The 18,634-nt window shown below is 39.7% G+C and overlaps 1 protein-coding gene across 1 annotated transcript in view; it reads right to left on the reverse strand.

The window, feature by feature from the left end:
* MLLT3 (MLLT3 super elongation complex subunit) overlaps positions 1-18,634 on the reverse strand; it is a 210,343-nt gene that overhangs the window by 46,963 nt on the left and 144,746 nt on the right. The window contains exon 6 of the mRNA XM_074994105.1: positions 14,178-14,783. Coding sequence (XP_074850206.1) covers positions 14,178-14,783 — 606 coding nt within the window. The remainder of the gene's footprint in view (positions 1-14,177; positions 14,784-18,634) is intronic.

Genomic DNA, 18,634 nt, shown 5'->3' on the forward strand with positions numbered 1-18,634 from the left:
GCTTGTGGAAAAAATAGTAGGTGACAGTCTGTATTTACACTTGCACACTATTATAATAATCTTTGTACCAGTATGCCTTGGGAGGTGTCACTGGAAAATTCTCAACTCAGCAGTCAATACTGTCCCAATAAAATGTATGTGAGAACACTATATGTACAGGTCTCAGAGGGGTAGCTGTATTAGTCTGCATCTGCCAAAATAATGAAGAGTCCTGTGTCAGCTTAAAGACTAACAGATTTATTGGGAATAAGATTTCGTGGCTAAAACCCACTTCAGATGCACGAAATGGGTTTTACCCATGAAAGCTTATGCCCAAATACATCTGTTAGTCTTTAAGGTGTCATGGCCTCATTGTTTTTACTGTATGTACCATTAAGATTCCAACGTATGGTCTTACTAACCTGTTTTCTAAGTCAGAGGAGCTGGGCAAAACTAAAATATTCAGCACACACACAGAATTTCTTCAGAAACCAGAAAGGCATTTTACTATTGACAGCTCTTAAGACATTGCATTCCTTGTGATTTCAGGTGCAGTTTTTGTTTTTTTTAAATCCTCCCATGAATTCACAATGCATGCACCAATCCTGAATGACTACTCCTCCTTACAGTTTTTACAAGCAGTAATGACAATGATCCAATAAATATGGCTGTCGCTTCCCTTTGAGTTCACATAGGACTCACTCCAGAATGTTCTAAATGAAAATGGTCACCCCAAGTAGTTTAAGGATTGGAAACTGCACAGGAAACCAAAAGGTATGTTACAAAAGAATATAGTGAGTGCATGGTGAGGAGGAATGAGGCAGAAGTTTGAAAAGAGGACAAAGCCTCTGAAAGAAACAGAGAAATGTGAGTGTTGTGGGTCAGGGACTACAAATAAAATGGATGAAGAGGAAAAGAAAGGCAGATCTCCACCTTAGGACCTAGGAAAAAGCTAATGGAGTTTCTTAAGCAGCCAGTGCGTATTTATCCATATGCCTTTGAGGTTAATTTAGAGCATGAAACAATCACACACAATTCTGAAGGATGGGAACAGCTCCCCTAAAGGTTATAGCAGAATCAAAGCCGATCATCTAATTTACAATTATTAACCCAGTCCAACCTATTTTTGCATCTCTCTTATGCTTTTGAACACTAGGGTTTGACGACACTCGAGTTCCAGTGTACTTGTCAACTCTTCCACATTTTTTGTTCTCTCCCTTAGGAGCAAATAAGGACTAAATATAAATGCTAAGGTCTGGGGCAGAAAACAGCAGCCAAAATTCACTGATGGGAAGTCAGAATGACTCCTGCTGGTACTATGGGTTTTTGGGGGTTTTTTTGCCCCCTCCTCAAGCATACTCCCCAATGTGACACACACTGTTAATCAATGCAGAGGGAGAGAGACAGAGAGAGAGAGAGATACCAGAGTGAAAGAGGCAGCTTCTCTCCTATGCACTGTTGAAGCATCCCATGGCAACAATTATAGAAGCAAAACAACAATTAGATGGAGCTTCAAATTTGGTAGGTGGGTAATAATTGTAAACCTCCTTGGCGTGGAGGTGTTGGCAACTATAATTAACATAAGAATAGTAAAAACACTTCTAAGAACCATCTGAATGCTCAGAAAGCCATGAGCACAGCTTTCCTGCAGCCTACTGCACTTCTGCTTTGTATCAGCTGGGCTTTTGAAGGACTGGATACATGGAGCTTTAGATCTTGTGGCCCTTTTCTCAATTCCCTCTCTATGCTCCTTATATGACTTGCTGCCGTAGAAGAGGGCTCTCCAGTGAGCCCAGCACAGACTCACCACTAGACTTCTAGTATGTGCATAGCCTTGGGGCTGACATCTAGATGTTGTGAATGACAGCTTAATGGAAAAGTTAAACAATATGACACAATGGATTTTAAAGGGTCAGACATTAGGAAACACCATTTTAAGCCACGCATGACTTTTGCAAGGGCCTGACTCATGATTTTTAGATGTCCGAGTTTGGAAATAATGTATAACATAGTTTTGTCTTTAGGTATCTCTAACACACATATTACTGTATTATCTCAAGACTCAAGCAAGCATTTGTTCTACGTTAGTACTGATATGTACGTGTGTAGTGGTTTTCACCACATATTTGCACTTTATATACACACAATTATTCATACAATCTGAACTATGCTTAGTCTTCAAGAAAAAACACAAACCAGATGGGTTTTCTCACCACAGTTCTTTACCATTAATAGCTCAGACATTTTTGTGCTATAATCTTACCTAGTTCACATACCAAACTCAGATTAGTTACCATGAAAAAAAAAAAAAAAAGGGCTGTTGGAAATCTCCCGCCTGTCATTCCATCACAAATTTAGGATTGCAAGGTAGATTTCTTACATTATTATGAGGTCAGATTTGTGGTAGCATAACTTCCCATGGAGAAAATCAAATCCATTATGTAGTCTCTACAACATACTAGGGAGCAGCTATCACATGACTATTTAGATCAAAGAAAATCAGTTTCTTTAACAAAACAAGACTCAGTACCGCTCAGTGTTATCCCACCCTCAGGTAGACCCCACCCAAGGAGGGCTATCCAATGACATCGAGACACTGGGGAACACTCAACTTTTGAAGGCTATTCAAGTCTCCTTGTGGTTAGATGTACAAAACCTGCTTTCCGTAGAGTGAGGCAGTTTTGTTTTTGAGCCAGCATCTGCCTTGCTCTGATGTTGCAAGAAGGGGAGAAGCCCCATTTTCCCCAGCCCTAAAGCCCATCCCCCTCCCCGATGTGCACCTTTCTAACTCCCTAATAACACATACGCCCACCACCCAATCCTGAAGTTCAAACTTTGGTCATGCAAGTAAACATTCCTACTGTAACATTTCATCAGGAAAATAAAACACCTTTTTTTATCAGTTAGGACAGTGCTCCCTGATATTACTAAGATACTGTACCACATATAAACAGTTACCACAATACAACCAATCCAGGCTGCTGCTGGATTGTAAATGGCATTATCTGATCAGCAGGAAATAATTTATAAATTAACTTAATATACAGGGTACTTAAGCATTTGTATTGTGCTTGGGTAATCCTTTCTGCACTCTGTCCAACAAAATACAACCTGAAGTGATTACTCAGTTTGTAAGTGTAATATTAAAGTGTATGGACACTGCATGTTGTGCAATTCATTTTAATCATCATGCTATAAGTTTCTGAATGGGAAATGTCATAAAATGAATCTAATGAAAGTCTGGCAGGAGTTTGGCACTGAATCTTCAGGAGTACTGAAGGCAAAATGTACAAACCTAGCCAATATTTCAAGCTATCTTAGATGCAAGATGCAATTACTAAATATGACAATATACTAAAAGGATGGAACAATAATAGTTCAAAATATAAAAAGCCTTCCACAGCAAACAGAAAATATATATTACAGTTTGAACCTCTGAAATCCAGGACACTCTAGTACAGCAACATCTGTGCTCTGGCAGGCTGATGGATGTTGATGGAAAAGAGAGCCCTAGTGGCTAGGAGCATGGGCCAGCTTGGAGTCTGGTGTCCAAAAGCTGGGGCCAGGACCAGACAGCTGCAGCCAGTCTGGCAGGGGAGTCTCGACTAGCAGGCTGGTGCTGGCCAGCAAGTTGCAGCAGGGGCTGGGCTGGCAGGAGGAAAGCTGGTGTGGCTCAGGAAGTCCCAGCTGGGCTGGCTGCAGGGGTCTGTTGGTAGCCATGGAGCGGAAGCAGGTAGTCCTGGTCAGCGCTGGGCTGGGCCGGTGGCAAGGTGGCCAGGGAGCTGCTGCCAGTGGCAGCCGAGCTGGTGGTGACTGGGGAGCTACAGCTGTGTGCCCTGGCCAGGGCTAGAAAACCACAGCTGGACCAGTGCTGGGAATGGAGCCCACTGGAAGGGGCTGACAGCCCAGAGAGGAGCCCAGGAAGACAAGCCAGCAACCGGGCCTCAACTCCCTCAGTACAGCAAAGTCCCTGGCTCGGGGCCACTCAGGTCCCCCTAGGATGCTGGAGCAGCAAGGTCCAACCTGTCATGAATATATGGCAATGTCTGACATGATCCCAGACCTTCACAGTACGTGCTTTTATAATCGTATCAGCTTTGCAAAACTGTCATGAATTTACCAGCCCAGACACGAAGTACACTTGCCTGTCCTTTGCCACACAGCAGAAAACACTGATATTGCACACACTTATCTACGCAAAAGTAACCACCATGATTTGAATATGGCTGCACTTGCGAATAAATGTAGGCATCCATATAAAGTGCAGCAGTACTGGGCCCTAAAATACCAATTTTCTATTATTTGCATTATTTACTCAGTATTTGGAACTGAGCAATAATGTAACACATGATTTTGCTCTGAAAATGCTAAGTGAACTTCCTGGCTTCCATGTGATTAAAGTGTAAGCTGGTTACACCATAGTTTTTCAATTTTTTAAAAGCAATTTTTTTTCAAATTTTTATAAACCAAAAAGCGAAACAAAACAACTACTTCAACAGCTGGCATCTGTGTCTCACACAACAAAGTTACTACCACAATTGAATCGCTATCCTCTGAACTTTTCTCACTTTGCTTGTCCAAGAATTTGTCTTAAAACCTACAGAAGAGTTTAACGTACAAGAGTGAAACTTGAAGTTACTCTAATTAAACTGAATTTGTCAGGAACATAAACATTGCAAAGATGATGTGGACAGTCAGGAAAGAATATATAGTAAACAGAATACTCAGAAAACACTGAAGAATTCGTAAGTACTCCATTCCAGGAAGGAATTCAGGCACGGACTTTCTCAGTGAGAGTAGCACATGTGCACCCATGTCAGAAGCAGCATTAATGGAGGCCTGCAAAGAACTGTTGCCAAGCATTAAAATGACTAAAAGCAGCTATTGCTCTTAAAGAAAGACAAAGACTGGAGTACCAGGTATTCAGAGGTAGTCATCCACCAAGGTATACTGCATCTTGAGAAACCAATCCAGAAAGGATATGAGCATTTCCTGGGAAGTGCTGACCAAACTTAACTCCCACCGAATCAAGTGGCACTCAACAACTCAGCAGCACTGTAATCAACTTTTGGTATTTCTTATCAAATTAATATTCCAAGTATACAGGGTGTGAATTACAGAAAATAGTGCCATGAGTGAGAGAGATTGCCTAGTTAAGTGTGAAATTGTGTACCGGAGTGTGAAGAACTGGGATTTTGTACATGTGCAAACCTGAGAGGCAAATAACCCAATGACCGCAGTTCATTGCTGAGAAATAACCCAATGACTCCAGAGAACAGCTGGTATACATAAGAGCTCACCCATTCTTTAAGTGGCAGATAAGGAAATACATGTTAAATATTTTTCAATTATTAAAGAAAGTCAATGGCATGTGGTGTAGATGTTTTATCACAACAAGGGGGGCTATTGTGTGCAGCATGCCTGAATGAGGCTGGCCAAAATATTTCTCCCTTCATAACAGAAACTGACTAAACAGACTTAGTATAGCCATCTGAAAGGTGCACTGCTATAGTACTCCCTTCAGAGTCTTATGCCACGTCCATTATCATGGTATCCAAGGTCTGATTGTTGCACCTGCTCCTCCACAGGGTCCTCATTGTTCCCACTGAGAAATGCTGGCCAAACAGAGGCATGGTCTTCACTAGACCTTGAAGTCAACTATGGGTATGCAATTCTAGCTATGGCAACTGCATAGGTAGAACCTATGTGTCTGCAATCCACTTTAACGTCTGTCTTCACTGAGGGAGGTCGTCTGTCGTCCACCTCAGACAGATTGATTTTGCACATCTCCACCAGATGTGTGAAATCGAACTCCAGAAGATCGACCCTGACCAGGTTGATCTTCGTGGAAGCGTAGACCAGCCCAGAGATGATGTACTTATTTTTCACATTTGAGTTTAATACCGTCAGCACAGAAGTACACTAGGCAAATGACTCCACAATAGTTTCTTCCAGGTGCTCATGTATAAAATGAGCCTAAAGTCTCTTGGCTTTTTAAAATCAATGTTTAAACAGAATTGCAATAAAATATCCAACAGGAAAGAGATGTTCTGAAGCATAAGTGAGCCACTAGTTTTGGAGCAGGCCTCACCCAGGAGTCAGAGTTCATATAGAGAAAGGTCTCTCAGACAGCAAAACCACAAAACTCATTGGTTTCTCAACATTTTTATCTGAAGTTTAGTTAAAGCAGTAACACAGTCTAACCTGCAGCAGCAAATTGAAACTGTGCGTACAAAAAATTCTTTCCCATCAGCTGCCACAGCTTATTTCAAATTGGTAACTTAAAAATTCCATATGGATTTCTACTTTGTTCCTGTTATTACAAACTGAAAATGTTATCAGCTAAAAGATCTTACTTTGGCTCCAAGCCCCTGGAGAAGACTGGATTTTTCAGCTAATAAGAGCCGGAAAGTTTTACTAGACCATGGGGGGTTTCAAAATATTCTAGCACATTCTTAATGGTCAAATTAATAGATCACATGCCAGATGCAGAGTGGCATTTTATGATTAACTTTTAAAAGGTACTAATGGGGTAACTTTTAAGACTACTTTAAAATACTCAAGCAGTTAATTTAATACAAAACCCTATTCACTACTGTACATTCATTGTCTGCAATGGACTTCCTGTAAGCAGTTTACATTTTTTTTCTAGACCAAAAAAGTAATTTAAATAGCTCTCATGTATGCTGCCACTTAATAACTGAAGTTCTTCATTACCCTACTCTTGGGCTTGCTACCACACACAATGCAGCACATGAAATACCTTTCTTCATAGTTTTATGGATTAATGAATTTCTGCTGAGTTCAAGGGTTCAAGTTGCCAAAAAGTAATACTAATTATATCCTGTATTAATTGATGAACTATATTAGATGACAAAGACGAGGATACATGGGATGTATTGCAAAGTCAGAAGGGCACAATATAGATATCTAACAAAGTTATATGCATTTATGAGAACTTCCATGGTGAAATTCTGCTCTCACTTTTACTGGTGAGAGTGATTATGTAAATTCTGTTCAAATCAATGGAGTTGCAATTTAAATAAGAGTTGAACCAAGAACATCAACTGGAACCCCTAAACACATGCTTATTTTTCTGATCGTTATTTTTAAAATTCCTCTGTAGTTTTCTTTCAAGTTGAGCACTCATTTTCTGCATTATGCCTATCAAACCAGTGGCAAACGAATACGAAGTGCCATAGCATCATCTTCTCCAGTGCCTTTTTTGTAAAAAGAGAGAGGAGCTGGTATTCAGCTGGCTTCCTTCAATCAATCCCTAGCTGGGGTTGCCACAGTGCTGGTACTCAGTACCGGCAAGTACTGGCACAGAAAAAGCACTGAACTTCTCCATTGTTACTCCGCTCAAAATAAAGACCTCTAGCCTGAACAAACATTTTACATGGATCTAAGACTTCGTATTTCCCCATTTCACACAACAGTTAGCAGTTCACATAAATATTATGAGAACATCACTATATTTCATGATTGCACAAACAGCAAAAACAAGAAGGTCGAGTGCTTTGTTATCATGCTGCTGCACTGTCCCATATAGGAAGCAGGCAGGCAGAATTTGCTTCAACTCAAACATCCTGTCATTGAATTTTTTCCTCCAAGTTGTTCTTAAAAAAAGAGGCATTGGAGTTTTCAAGTGAACTGTGCTAGTCTCTGCCTCAGTAAAACCATAAATCTTATATGCCTTCCCTCTCTTCCTTTCCTCGCTGTCTTATACTCCTCATATCGAAGCCAGTAAAACAATTCCTGGGCCAATATGCGGGATGTCCAATTGTTGGAATAGACAAGGGCTTCTGGATAACTTTGTTAGCTCATATAAACATTACTGGGTCTTTTAAAAGACCTCCAGTATGGTGAACAGCAAGTCGCCTGCTAATGCTAATATTAAACATATTTCAAAACAATTACATTTGGAAACTAAAGCTACCAAGACAGGAGCTCAAAGAAAAATATTTGATTCTTTCCAACAGGCAAGAGTAAGCAAATGGAAAAACACAACAAAAACGTGTCAAATGTGGCAGTTTATATGTTAGCTCATAGAAGAATCACCACATGGGTCACATGGACAGAGAAATCATTAAATATGTGCAGAGTGCTTACCCCCAAAGATGTGCCTGGACCCTATAGGGGTTTTTTTCCTCACCAATTGTAATTTTATCATGGTATTTCAAGATCAAAATGGCAGCTGGTCACAGGAAATCAGAGTATAGCATGATGTACTTTCTCAGAAGCACTGGTCAGCTCATTTGGCTGCGTACTCAAATATGATGGTTCAAAGACACCTCAGAGGCTGCATTAGAAGTTGGCAGACGTGTTACATGGAGGAAATGTCGTCTATGCCCCTCACATGCACTGTGGGAAGAAGAACTAAATGTCATGGGGTGGGGGCACAAGACAAGGAAGAAGTAGCAAAATGTCTGGATGCCTAAAGTTAAGTGTCTAAATATGAAGTCTGATTTTCAGAGGTGAGGAGTACACACCTTTCACTGCCAACATGTGCACTGCAGTCTAGTACCTGTGGTGCATGGGTTAGGTACAGCCACACACACTAGTGAAAAGACTGGGGCATTCACAAGGCAGATCATTGTTTCAGTGAAAGTTGTGGAAGGCGGAATGCAGCAGGTAAAGTTCAGTGACTTCCTATTGCATGAGCCTTTCCCCACTGCCTCTCATTGCCAGAGTCTCTCCAGCCTGGGAGGAAAGCTCCAGCACTGGAGAGCTGATAGAGCCTTTCTCCACTGATTCCCCATTGCCAGAATCTTTTCGTGCAGTGGGGAAGGGCTCCAGCACCAGGATAGTACACTGCTAACAAGAACAGCATAGATGGAGAAGCCTGGCATGGGCTCAGGAGAAACATGTGAGGGGCATACCCAGAGGCTTTGGGTTTGCCTTTACTGTAGTCTGGTAAGCAATACATCACTGCCTATCCATGCTAGCAGGCTACGTGCTCTCCATAGCACCAAAAGGAGTGTGCTTTGTGTACTAATAAGAGGTCCCACAACAAGCCCCATCCCAAGCACAGCTCTCATGTCATCTAGTTCCTGGGCCTATCAGAACCATTTTTATCTTTGTTTGCAATTATAGGGACAAAAATATGGTCGGTTTTGGTTCCTAGCCCTGTGAACAAAACCTTGATTATACCGAGGTCATGTTTTAAAGGTTTTCTTCACAGTTACGAGTGTTAGAAGCATGTTATAAACACATATGTAGCTTCTGGGAAATCTATTCAATGCAGTAACGTTGTTTCCTTCATACTATCTCACATCCACTGGCCTGTTTTGGGCAATTCACATTAAAACAAATATTACAAGTAATTGTTACACTTTCATCACGTTTCACAGCCCATGTCTGAAATATTCTAATAAGGAGCTGGTGGATGAAATTAGCAAGGTGTGGAACATTTGTTTTAGGAGCCATTTGCCACTCTAATGTCTCTGAAACATAAGATGTTTTGAAAGCATTTTTAAAAGATTTGCTCTGCAAAAGTTACAATCACCAAAATTACACAGAGAAGTCAGGTCTCAGGATATTTGTGGCAAGTCTGGTGACTGAACTCAAACCAGAAAAGTACAAGGATGTCATTTTAATCATACTTTAAATGGAGATAATACTACAGCCTTAACTATATAATAGCTAACACCAGCTCTATAATATTACATTTAATATCAAACATACTATCAATATATTACATACACTATACAGATACATTAATACAGATCTGGTAAATCTGGTATTCAACATTTGTGTTTTGCACTGAACACTTAAAAAATTTTTGAGTGAAAGACTTCAAAGTTTCCCTGTTGAGTAATTCATCTACTGATGGTTAATAATTACAGACCCTATTTCACACTATGGGAGATGTGCAATATTTCACTTAGAGCACAAAAGAAATTTGAAGCTAGGAAATATACGTTCTGCTGTAGCTAATGTATCATAACTTCACTCAAAAATGGTTTTCTTGGTGGTTTGGATATTCATAACACTGCAGCTGAATTCTAGAAATTAATCTGATACCTAACCCAAGTTGCAAAAAACTATACACTCAAAACAATGTTTATGAAGAAATCTCTTTTTTAAGTAAAACTGTAAACTGCCTGTGCATCAAACCTAACTTCAACTGATTTATTCTCTGTGGTTTAAGTTACAAGGATGAGAAAACATTTCACCAAAGCATGTAAAATAAAACCTTACCGCCTGACCATGTCCACTGGAGAAATTAGGGACTGGTTAGTATCTCGAAGCATGACTATAACTTAAAACATGTTCAAGATGAGGGCATGCAATGTATTTATGTACAGTAAAGCTATTATATTTTCCATTACTACTCTTCTCTATCTCTTTCAGTACTACCTAATGTATTGTTTGCCTTCTTTTGACCACCACTGCAAAAAGAACAAATGCTCTTCAATAAACTTTTCACAAACATACTTAGTTCTTAGCAGCCTCAGTCAGAGGTTAGTTTAGAACCCTTTTAACATATATGAATTGTTCAAATAGCTCCTTCTACTTGCCTACACTGGAATTCAGCAGTTATCACACTACTCATACATTTGCCTTTGTTTAGGTCTAAGGACATGACTTCCAGTCTTCCTAGTTTTGATTAATTTGTATACCATATGTAGGCTTTAGCAACATTCTGCTCACGCCCTTTTTCCAGGTCATTAAGGGACTGGCTGTATGTATTGCCAAGGTTCCTTGAGACAGAAACTTGGCAAACCTGCGTTTGTTAATAATTCTCCACTTTTAAAATGAAGATAGTTTTGTCAGTCTTCTTTTTTTGGTTTCTTAGCCACTTTCTAACCAGCCAGAACTTTCTCTCTCATCACTACTTAATCTCCTCAGCAGTCTATTGTGAAAGGCTTTTAGAAAAATGAAAAAATATATGCCTCAGTTCTTCTTTATGTTCCACATTGTTGACCTGCTGAAAAGAATTCTAATACTTCCGAAACAGAAATATAATTTACAGGAAAACATGCTGCTATTTTATCACTATCAGGACATGGTCATTTACCTTGGACATTATTTTTAAAAAGAACCATTTTGATTAGATAGGTATATATCAGCCACCTAACTTTAACGACTCTGACATGGTGCTGACTAAGGAAACCTGAGCCAGGCCTCTGTCAGCCTAGCCACAATCAAGAAAGGGGAACTGGAGCTTAGTTTATCTTAGTTCTGTGAAGCTCTACGCAACTGCTAAGTCTTAACAATGCTGAATCTTCCCTCAACATCCAGCTCCCTCTTCCAAGTGGATAGTGTAGCCTCCCAATTAGAGACCATCCATTACTCAGCCAACCAGTCAGCCTACGATTCAAGTTGCAGGACAACCTATCTATCTGACATCACCACTCTGGCTTCAACAGAACAACTACCAGGTAGGAGGATTGTTTGAGAGCTTCTCTGTAATACTAGGGAATGGGTTAAAGACTGGTGAGTCAAAGATAAAAGGACAGATTGGTAGAGATTTGGGTGGTACTGGGAGAAAGGTCTAATGAATATTGACAAAGAATATGGGACTTGGGGATATTTACCCATGGGTTGTAGCACACGGCAGCCATTGACAGAGACAACTTTTGAGATGGCTCCTTTGTGGAGTTTTGACAGCACCATCATTAATCTGGTATCAGGCACACACCAGTATTTCATGAATGCTGGTGTAACTATTCACAGGAAAAAGTATCATGACATCATTGCCTTTCAGGGGAAGGCACAAAACAAACTGATTACCCCGAACCCCTCAAATTGAGTCTGACCTCTTCATTATTAGTTCATCTCATCAGTGCTCTCCTGCCTATTCCCTGCCAAAAAGAAATCTTCACAAATATATATATTAATCATGTGAGTATGGTCAAGAGCATTATCAATGGACTCAAGTGTACAGAGACATGCTTTGAACTGTACTGAACAGCTAAAAATTTGCTATGATTTGTCTATCTTCATTCTAATTCAGAGTTTCTAGGTATGTCAATATACAATTGCAGGGATGATCTGAGCTACCAGACTGCTAACTCTTTGATGAGCTATACAGATACCCAAATACCAGTAACTATCAGTATATAAACAAACTGGCATATCATTTTAAAACCAAGTAACCAGTTAATTATATATGGCTATCACCAGAAAACACCCCTTCATTGTAGTGACCAAATAAATCCACTTCACAACTAATACAAATGATTCATGTAAATAATTCACTGCAATAATTCATATTCGTCAGCTTTTAAGAAGCTAAAACACACACATCACTCACGTCATTTTTTCACTCCCAAGTTGTGTTAGCAGCCACATCTCAGCTGTTCTGCAATTACCTTCTGGATGCCGTCCACTTAGATTTAAATGTGCTTGGCCAAAATTGAACTTCCCTATCTTTCCTCCAGAGCTTTCTCTTGGGTCACTGTTGACAGCAGTGTCATTTTCCCCATCTGTCATGATTAAGTTTGGAGTCATCTCTTACTCTCTTTTTCACCTCATATATCTAAGCTGTTTGCAAATCTTCTTGCTCCTTCTTTCATAATATCCTTCCTGCCCATAGCTGAAACTTATCTCCTGCTCTGATGACTATAACCTCCTCCTTAATACTCCCTCCACTCTTGGACTGACATAAAATGGAGCTACCGAAAACAAGATTTCCTTGCCAGTTTCTCCAACAACTGGTCTTTTAAAATCTCTCCACTGCCTCTGCCTCTTCCTCTTCAACTGTATCAAGTTTTTCCTCCCTGACTTTCAAGACCCTTCCAACTCTCTCTCTTACCCACTTGCCCTTCATTTTGTGACTCCCAGCCTCTGTTCAACAAATGACACCAATATGGACCAACCACTTGTCTGCTCATTCCCACAAACACCTTAGTCCTTGTTTCAACAGCACCCATTATGTGGGGATTGTTCTCCTTGATATGTGACCCATTCTTGAGCTGTGACAGACACAAGAAAGTAGCTACCTCGGACAAGACATGGGGCAGTTGAAAACTTTGCAATTTCTGCGGTCACAAAAACTGAGGTGGTGTAAATATAACGCCCCCCCCATGTACTGTATAAATTGTATATATATAAAATTACCCCTCTTTCTAACTAGTCTTTGTATATTACTACTGTAGTCATAATGTAAATCTCTCTAAGGCAGAGATTTTGTCTACTTCAACATCAGTACAGCAGAGATTACAACCTCCAATTTTGATTTTGATCTCCAGGTGCTACTGGAATATAAATATTTATTACTAAACTAGCACTTAAACCATTCCCTAGTGGCCCAAGTGCAAGTATCATGCAGAAGCAGAAACAAAAGCTGTGAAGAACTAACAGATCTGCACTTTTGGGAGCGGTAGAAAGTGAGACAAGGAACAATACCTCTGCTCCAAACCAGAAATGCCTATTGGCATTGAAGTGGCTGTCACTCTAGTATTATAATATTACGCAGCTTCCTACAGCAATACCTTTTCAGTGAAATCAAAACAATCTTCAGTGGCTCATGATAGAGCTGTTTTCCCCATAGAGAAGAAAAATCTATGCTATAAAAGCTCCTGTGCTTTAATCAGAATTCAAGTGCATTTAACAATGTTATTAGTAAGGGTGTGCCTACAAATAACTGTGCCATGCACTTGCCCTCTGAAAACAGGACGTGAGTAGCTATTATACTTTAACACATTTCTTTTATTCACACGTAAAATAACTAATGGATCTGTTGTCAAGTAAGTAGGCTATTAACTCTGAAATGATAAGCAACTCTAAATTTGGCTCTGCAGTACTTTTCCATGTTTGCTTTTACGTTCCTTATGTTAGGCCCTGCTCTTACACCACTTTACTGTACTGTACCCACCATAGGGTTTTCTTGCTTCTCAATTCATAGCCTCATCACAGAGCATAAACAAAACCCTATTACTCAATTGCTCCCAAAAGGTGCAATTGATTTCTTTGGAAGGTGACTAAACGGATAGTGCATTGTTCATTCCATGTGTTTCTCGTAAAGCAAGTAAGCAATGTCAGCACATTGACGAACCAAGTGACATGTTTCATCAGTACAACCAAAACGTCTGAACAGTCAAATAGCCCACAGTTAACATCCATGATTTTGCACAATTTACAAAAGATCAAGAAGCATATATAGCAAAGGTGCCTGAAAGAAATTTTAAAAAAGAAGAAACATATCGAACACAGCCCAAAACATGGAAACAAAACCAAGGCACACTTACTTCAGATTTGGAGGACGTATTTTCTTCCATGTCAGAATCATTGGGATCCACAATATCATCAAACGGCGGCAAGGTAGGCTTTTTCTTCTCCAGTGTCTCGCTTTCCATTTTGACCTTCCCCGTCTTAAGCTGAGATTTATCCCTTATTTGTTTTTTGTCAGCAGAACAAGTAAGTATCAGGGAGGGAGCACTAGAAAAACTTCTGAATAATGTCTCAGAGCTACTTTTTTTCTTTTTTTTGGAAGTAAGTTCCTCAGAATCTGTAGTGGGTGGCCTTTTGGTAGGGGCCTTCTTCTCTTGCTGCTGTCCACCTGTTATAGTAAGGATGTTATTTTCAGATTTTGGCTCCTTGGACATGGGTTTGGGTTCCTTGAAGGCCATCTTCGGAACTATTTTTTCATCTTTCAGTGGTTTGTTTTCTTTGGGTTTCTTAGAAGATTCTTTGGAAGATTTGTTGTGTTCCCTGGAAGGTTCTTTGAAGGCACTTTTATGTTCCTTTGAGTCTTTAGATGTTTTTTCCTTGTGCTCCTTTGTTAATTTATGGGGCTTTGAAAAACTGTTACTACTGCTGCTGCTGCTGTTTGTGTTTATATTCTTACTGGGGTCCTGCAACAAGGATAAGCACACCGAAGATTTAAAAAAAGACAAAACAGTCTGAACACAAGATTTAATCTAAACGCCTTTTAACAAATTGTAGCATTGGTTCATTCTAAGAACACATTCATAGCTCCACACAGTTCTTCTAGGTCCCCCCTTTTTTAAAAATTTGACAATCCTAGGAAACAAATAGCCTGATTTATTTTAAAGAATAAAACAGTACCTCAGTGGATACAAAAAAGTGGATTTTTCAATGAATTACAGTGGGATAAGAGCATCTGAGGCACTGCAGAATGCTCCTCTAAAGCATTCTGCAGGTAGGTAGGCCAATTTTTATTTCTGAACAGAGTCAGATTTAAATTGTAAAAATGAGAAAAGCAGACAAGATAAGAAAGTCTAGGAATTTTTAATAAAAAAATGTCAAGTGTGGAAAGCAAAACAGTTATGACAACAAGACTGTTAAGGAACCTGTACTTTACAGAACATCTACAAATATCTACAGCCATGTGAGGGTCAAATGCATGCTGGCACTCAACATTTTAGGCAAAGTCTTACGTCCTCCCCACCTCTTCCCACAGTGCATTTTCATACAGAATGCTATATCAGTGGATTATTCCCAAAACCCAGTGGGCTACCAAGTATTTTAATGAAGGCTTCAATGTACAGGGAGGAGGGAAGTCTGTGAAATAGACTGTGCTAGGGGAAGAAAATCTTTAGATGGTTCCACTTTCTCATACTGCTATTGACCTTTTCCTGGATTATGTTTATGTTAGGTATTTCCTTGTCTTTAATTACACCTTTGATAAACAATGGCATGAGCTTTTGGGTGGTTCTGATGTGTAAGGAGAGTTACCAGACAAGAAAACAGCAGCTATGGTGGGCAACATGCTTCTTTGCCCAAATTTGTTATTGTAAAAATCTAAGTAGCCAAACCTATGGTGCAACCAGCATCTTTCAGTTGGTACCAACAGAGAGTGAATCACTTTTTGAACTTACTAAAAATGCTATTTCTGGGACATCTCGTTACATGTGATCTGACCCCATCATTCCTTGCCTGATTTAAAAAAGATGCGGACCTCAATAGCAGCTCACATAGAGCATTAAGAAACTCCGGGAAAAAAATCATTCATTTCCAAGATGTTAATACCAAATGCTTACAGTAATTATCCCCAGACAAGTTTATTTTTGCTGAACTAGTAATTCTGAAAGAACAAAACTCAGCTTCTGAGTAAAAGATAGACTTAAAGTCAGGCTAATTATTTTCTTACAGGTTGATTGTACTATAGTACCTTAAAGTAAACATTTTTATTTCAGTATTCTTAAATGTTAAACAGATTTTGATGAAGAAATGCATATAATTCAAGTGAATGTATATAGTTCTCAAACTGCCAGAGAATTTCCTTTCTTCAAAAATAGAAAACTAAATTATGTAGAAATTAAAAAAAAAATAGAAATTGGAACCAAAGGGAGTTTTGTGTGTGCAAAAAAAATTATAAATATGTAATTAGAGGGTTGTGAAAGTATGATATAAAATAGTACATCCCCACAGATGTATACACAAATAGGAGATTCATTTACAAGCAAGATGCACAATCATTCCATCATACTACAGTGATCCATGCTGCTTCTGCTTTCAAAGAAACAATAGAATCCAGATGCCAACAGTGAATTAAATCAGTAGGCTTGTATAGCTCACAAACAAAACAATTATTGGGACAGCAGAATGCTCCAAATACTTTATTTGAATATACTGCTTCAAGCTGTGATCACCACCAATTTTTTCCAGTAAAAGAAGAAAAAAATAGAGCACTGTAGACTTTGCAACACTATTGGGTATGTGTGTAAAGTTTCCTAATTGTCATCTGGACCAAGAAGTTTGGACTCTGTAGCAATAACATTGCTAATTTCCTCTCTCCCACTGCCCTGGATTGTAATTGCCAGTACAGTTTTTATTAAGTATCAAGGTTATGTCTACAACTAGCTGAAAGGGACATGATGATGAACCTAATCGAAAGATGCTTACGAGGCACTGCCATGAATATACAGTGCCTCATTAGCATAATGGCAGCTGCAGCATTCCAAAGTGTCGCTTTGGATCGTGTGTGGCTTGCCTACACGGGGTCCTTTTCCAAAGGACCCCACACACTTCAAAATCCCTTTATTCCCACAAACAAATAGGAATAAGTGGATTTTGAAGTGTGTGGGGTCCTTTCGAAAAGGACCCTGTGTAGATGAGCCATGTGCGATTGAAAGCGGCACTTTCAAAGTGCCACGGCTGCCTCTATGCTAATGAGGCACTGCATATTCATGGCAGCACCTCCTTAGCAACTTTCGATCAGTGTCATTATCATGCCCTTTTCAAAGTTCCGGGGCTAGTGTAGACATAGCCCTAATCTTCCTTGCGATCTTACTAAGCAAGTTATTTCCACAATGTCCAGCAACTATGAGTTCAATAAATTAATCTCTGGTAAAATTTGTTACATATGTAGTTACCTACACCTACTTGAATTATGCCAGCTAAATTTCTGTGTTTAATCTGCTATGGCAGCTTGCTCCCAATTACGAAAGCCAGATATTTAAGGTTATCACTATAGAAATATATTTGTAAGGCTAATTGTGATGCTGATAAGACAAGAGTCTGATCAGGGCAAGGCAGCAGGCATTAGCTAAAAACTCACAACTTCACAGCTGTAAACCAGGCCAACGAAGTAGTTTGTTCAAAATAGGCATTAGTGATATAAGAATGTATTTGCTGTTTAGACTTTATGAAAGGCTTGTAAATTTTGCATGCATTGTTCTCATTTATATCATCTGTATTCCACGCTATAAAGAAATAAGTATGTTTTGGTTTCTAGCTTTCAAAACATTTCCTCTGAACTTGTGAACTGAGCCACAGGAATTGTCTCCTCCTTCCTCCCTCCATGCAGGAGGACTATGAAAAAATCAAATAGGCCATTATAAAAGACAAAAGCTTTGTTAATTGCCTCATACACCCCTAGAGAAGTATACACACAGGACATGGATTTCGAGACTTTTCATCTCTTTGCTGTCTGAACTCTCTTGGGGCTACAGAGACTAAACTACAGCAGAGATCTTCAAGAAATCAGAGAGATCACCTCTCCCTTTGTCCCTACGACCTCCCACAATAGCTACATTCCACTGTAGCAGTGAAACTGCTAATCACTAGTGTGGGGCTCACGACTAGAAGACACAGAGCATTAAGAGGGTTAAGCAATAAGACTAGGGTATTTTCATTATGCTTCATTCACGCCTTTCTTGCTAGCAGCTTGTAAACACCTTTCATTAGTTGAAAAATTACACGCACTTGGCTCAAATAGAAATTGTGGGTGGTATGTCTCAGGAGAGGAGATCTGCTTTGCCAGTTTCAGACAGGTATCTGTGTTAGTCTGTTGCAGCAAAAACAACAAGGGGAGAGTACCTGAAGGGAAATTATCAGAGGGGTAGCCATTTTAGTTTGAAACCACGAAAACAATGACAAGTCCTGTGGCACCTTACAGACTAACAGATGTTTTGGAGCATAAGCTTTCGTGGGAAAAGACCCACTTCATCAGATGTATAATAGCTCATGCATGCAGGGAAATTGTTCACTGTAATGAGTGTTTCTGCTGCGGAGTGCAAACCTGGTAGTATTAAATCCACAACAGAAACACTGACCCGGGAACCAATCCCTGAAAACAAACCCTGTTGCCAACTCTGTCCATGCATCTCCCTGAGTGACACTGTTGCAGGAACTAATCATAGCAGTTGTATTATCTAAGGCTCGTTCACCTGCACACCTACTAATGTGATATTTGCCACTGTGTGCCAGCAATGACCCTATGATGTGCACACTGGACAAA

The sequence above is a fragment of the Carettochelys insculpta genome, chromosome 5 (genome assembly GCF_033958435.1).
Source record: "Carettochelys insculpta isolate YL-2023 chromosome 5, ASM3395843v1, whole genome shotgun sequence".
In the NCBI taxonomy this organism is placed as follows: domain Eukaryota; kingdom Metazoa; phylum Chordata; order Testudines; family Carettochelyidae; genus Carettochelys; species Carettochelys insculpta.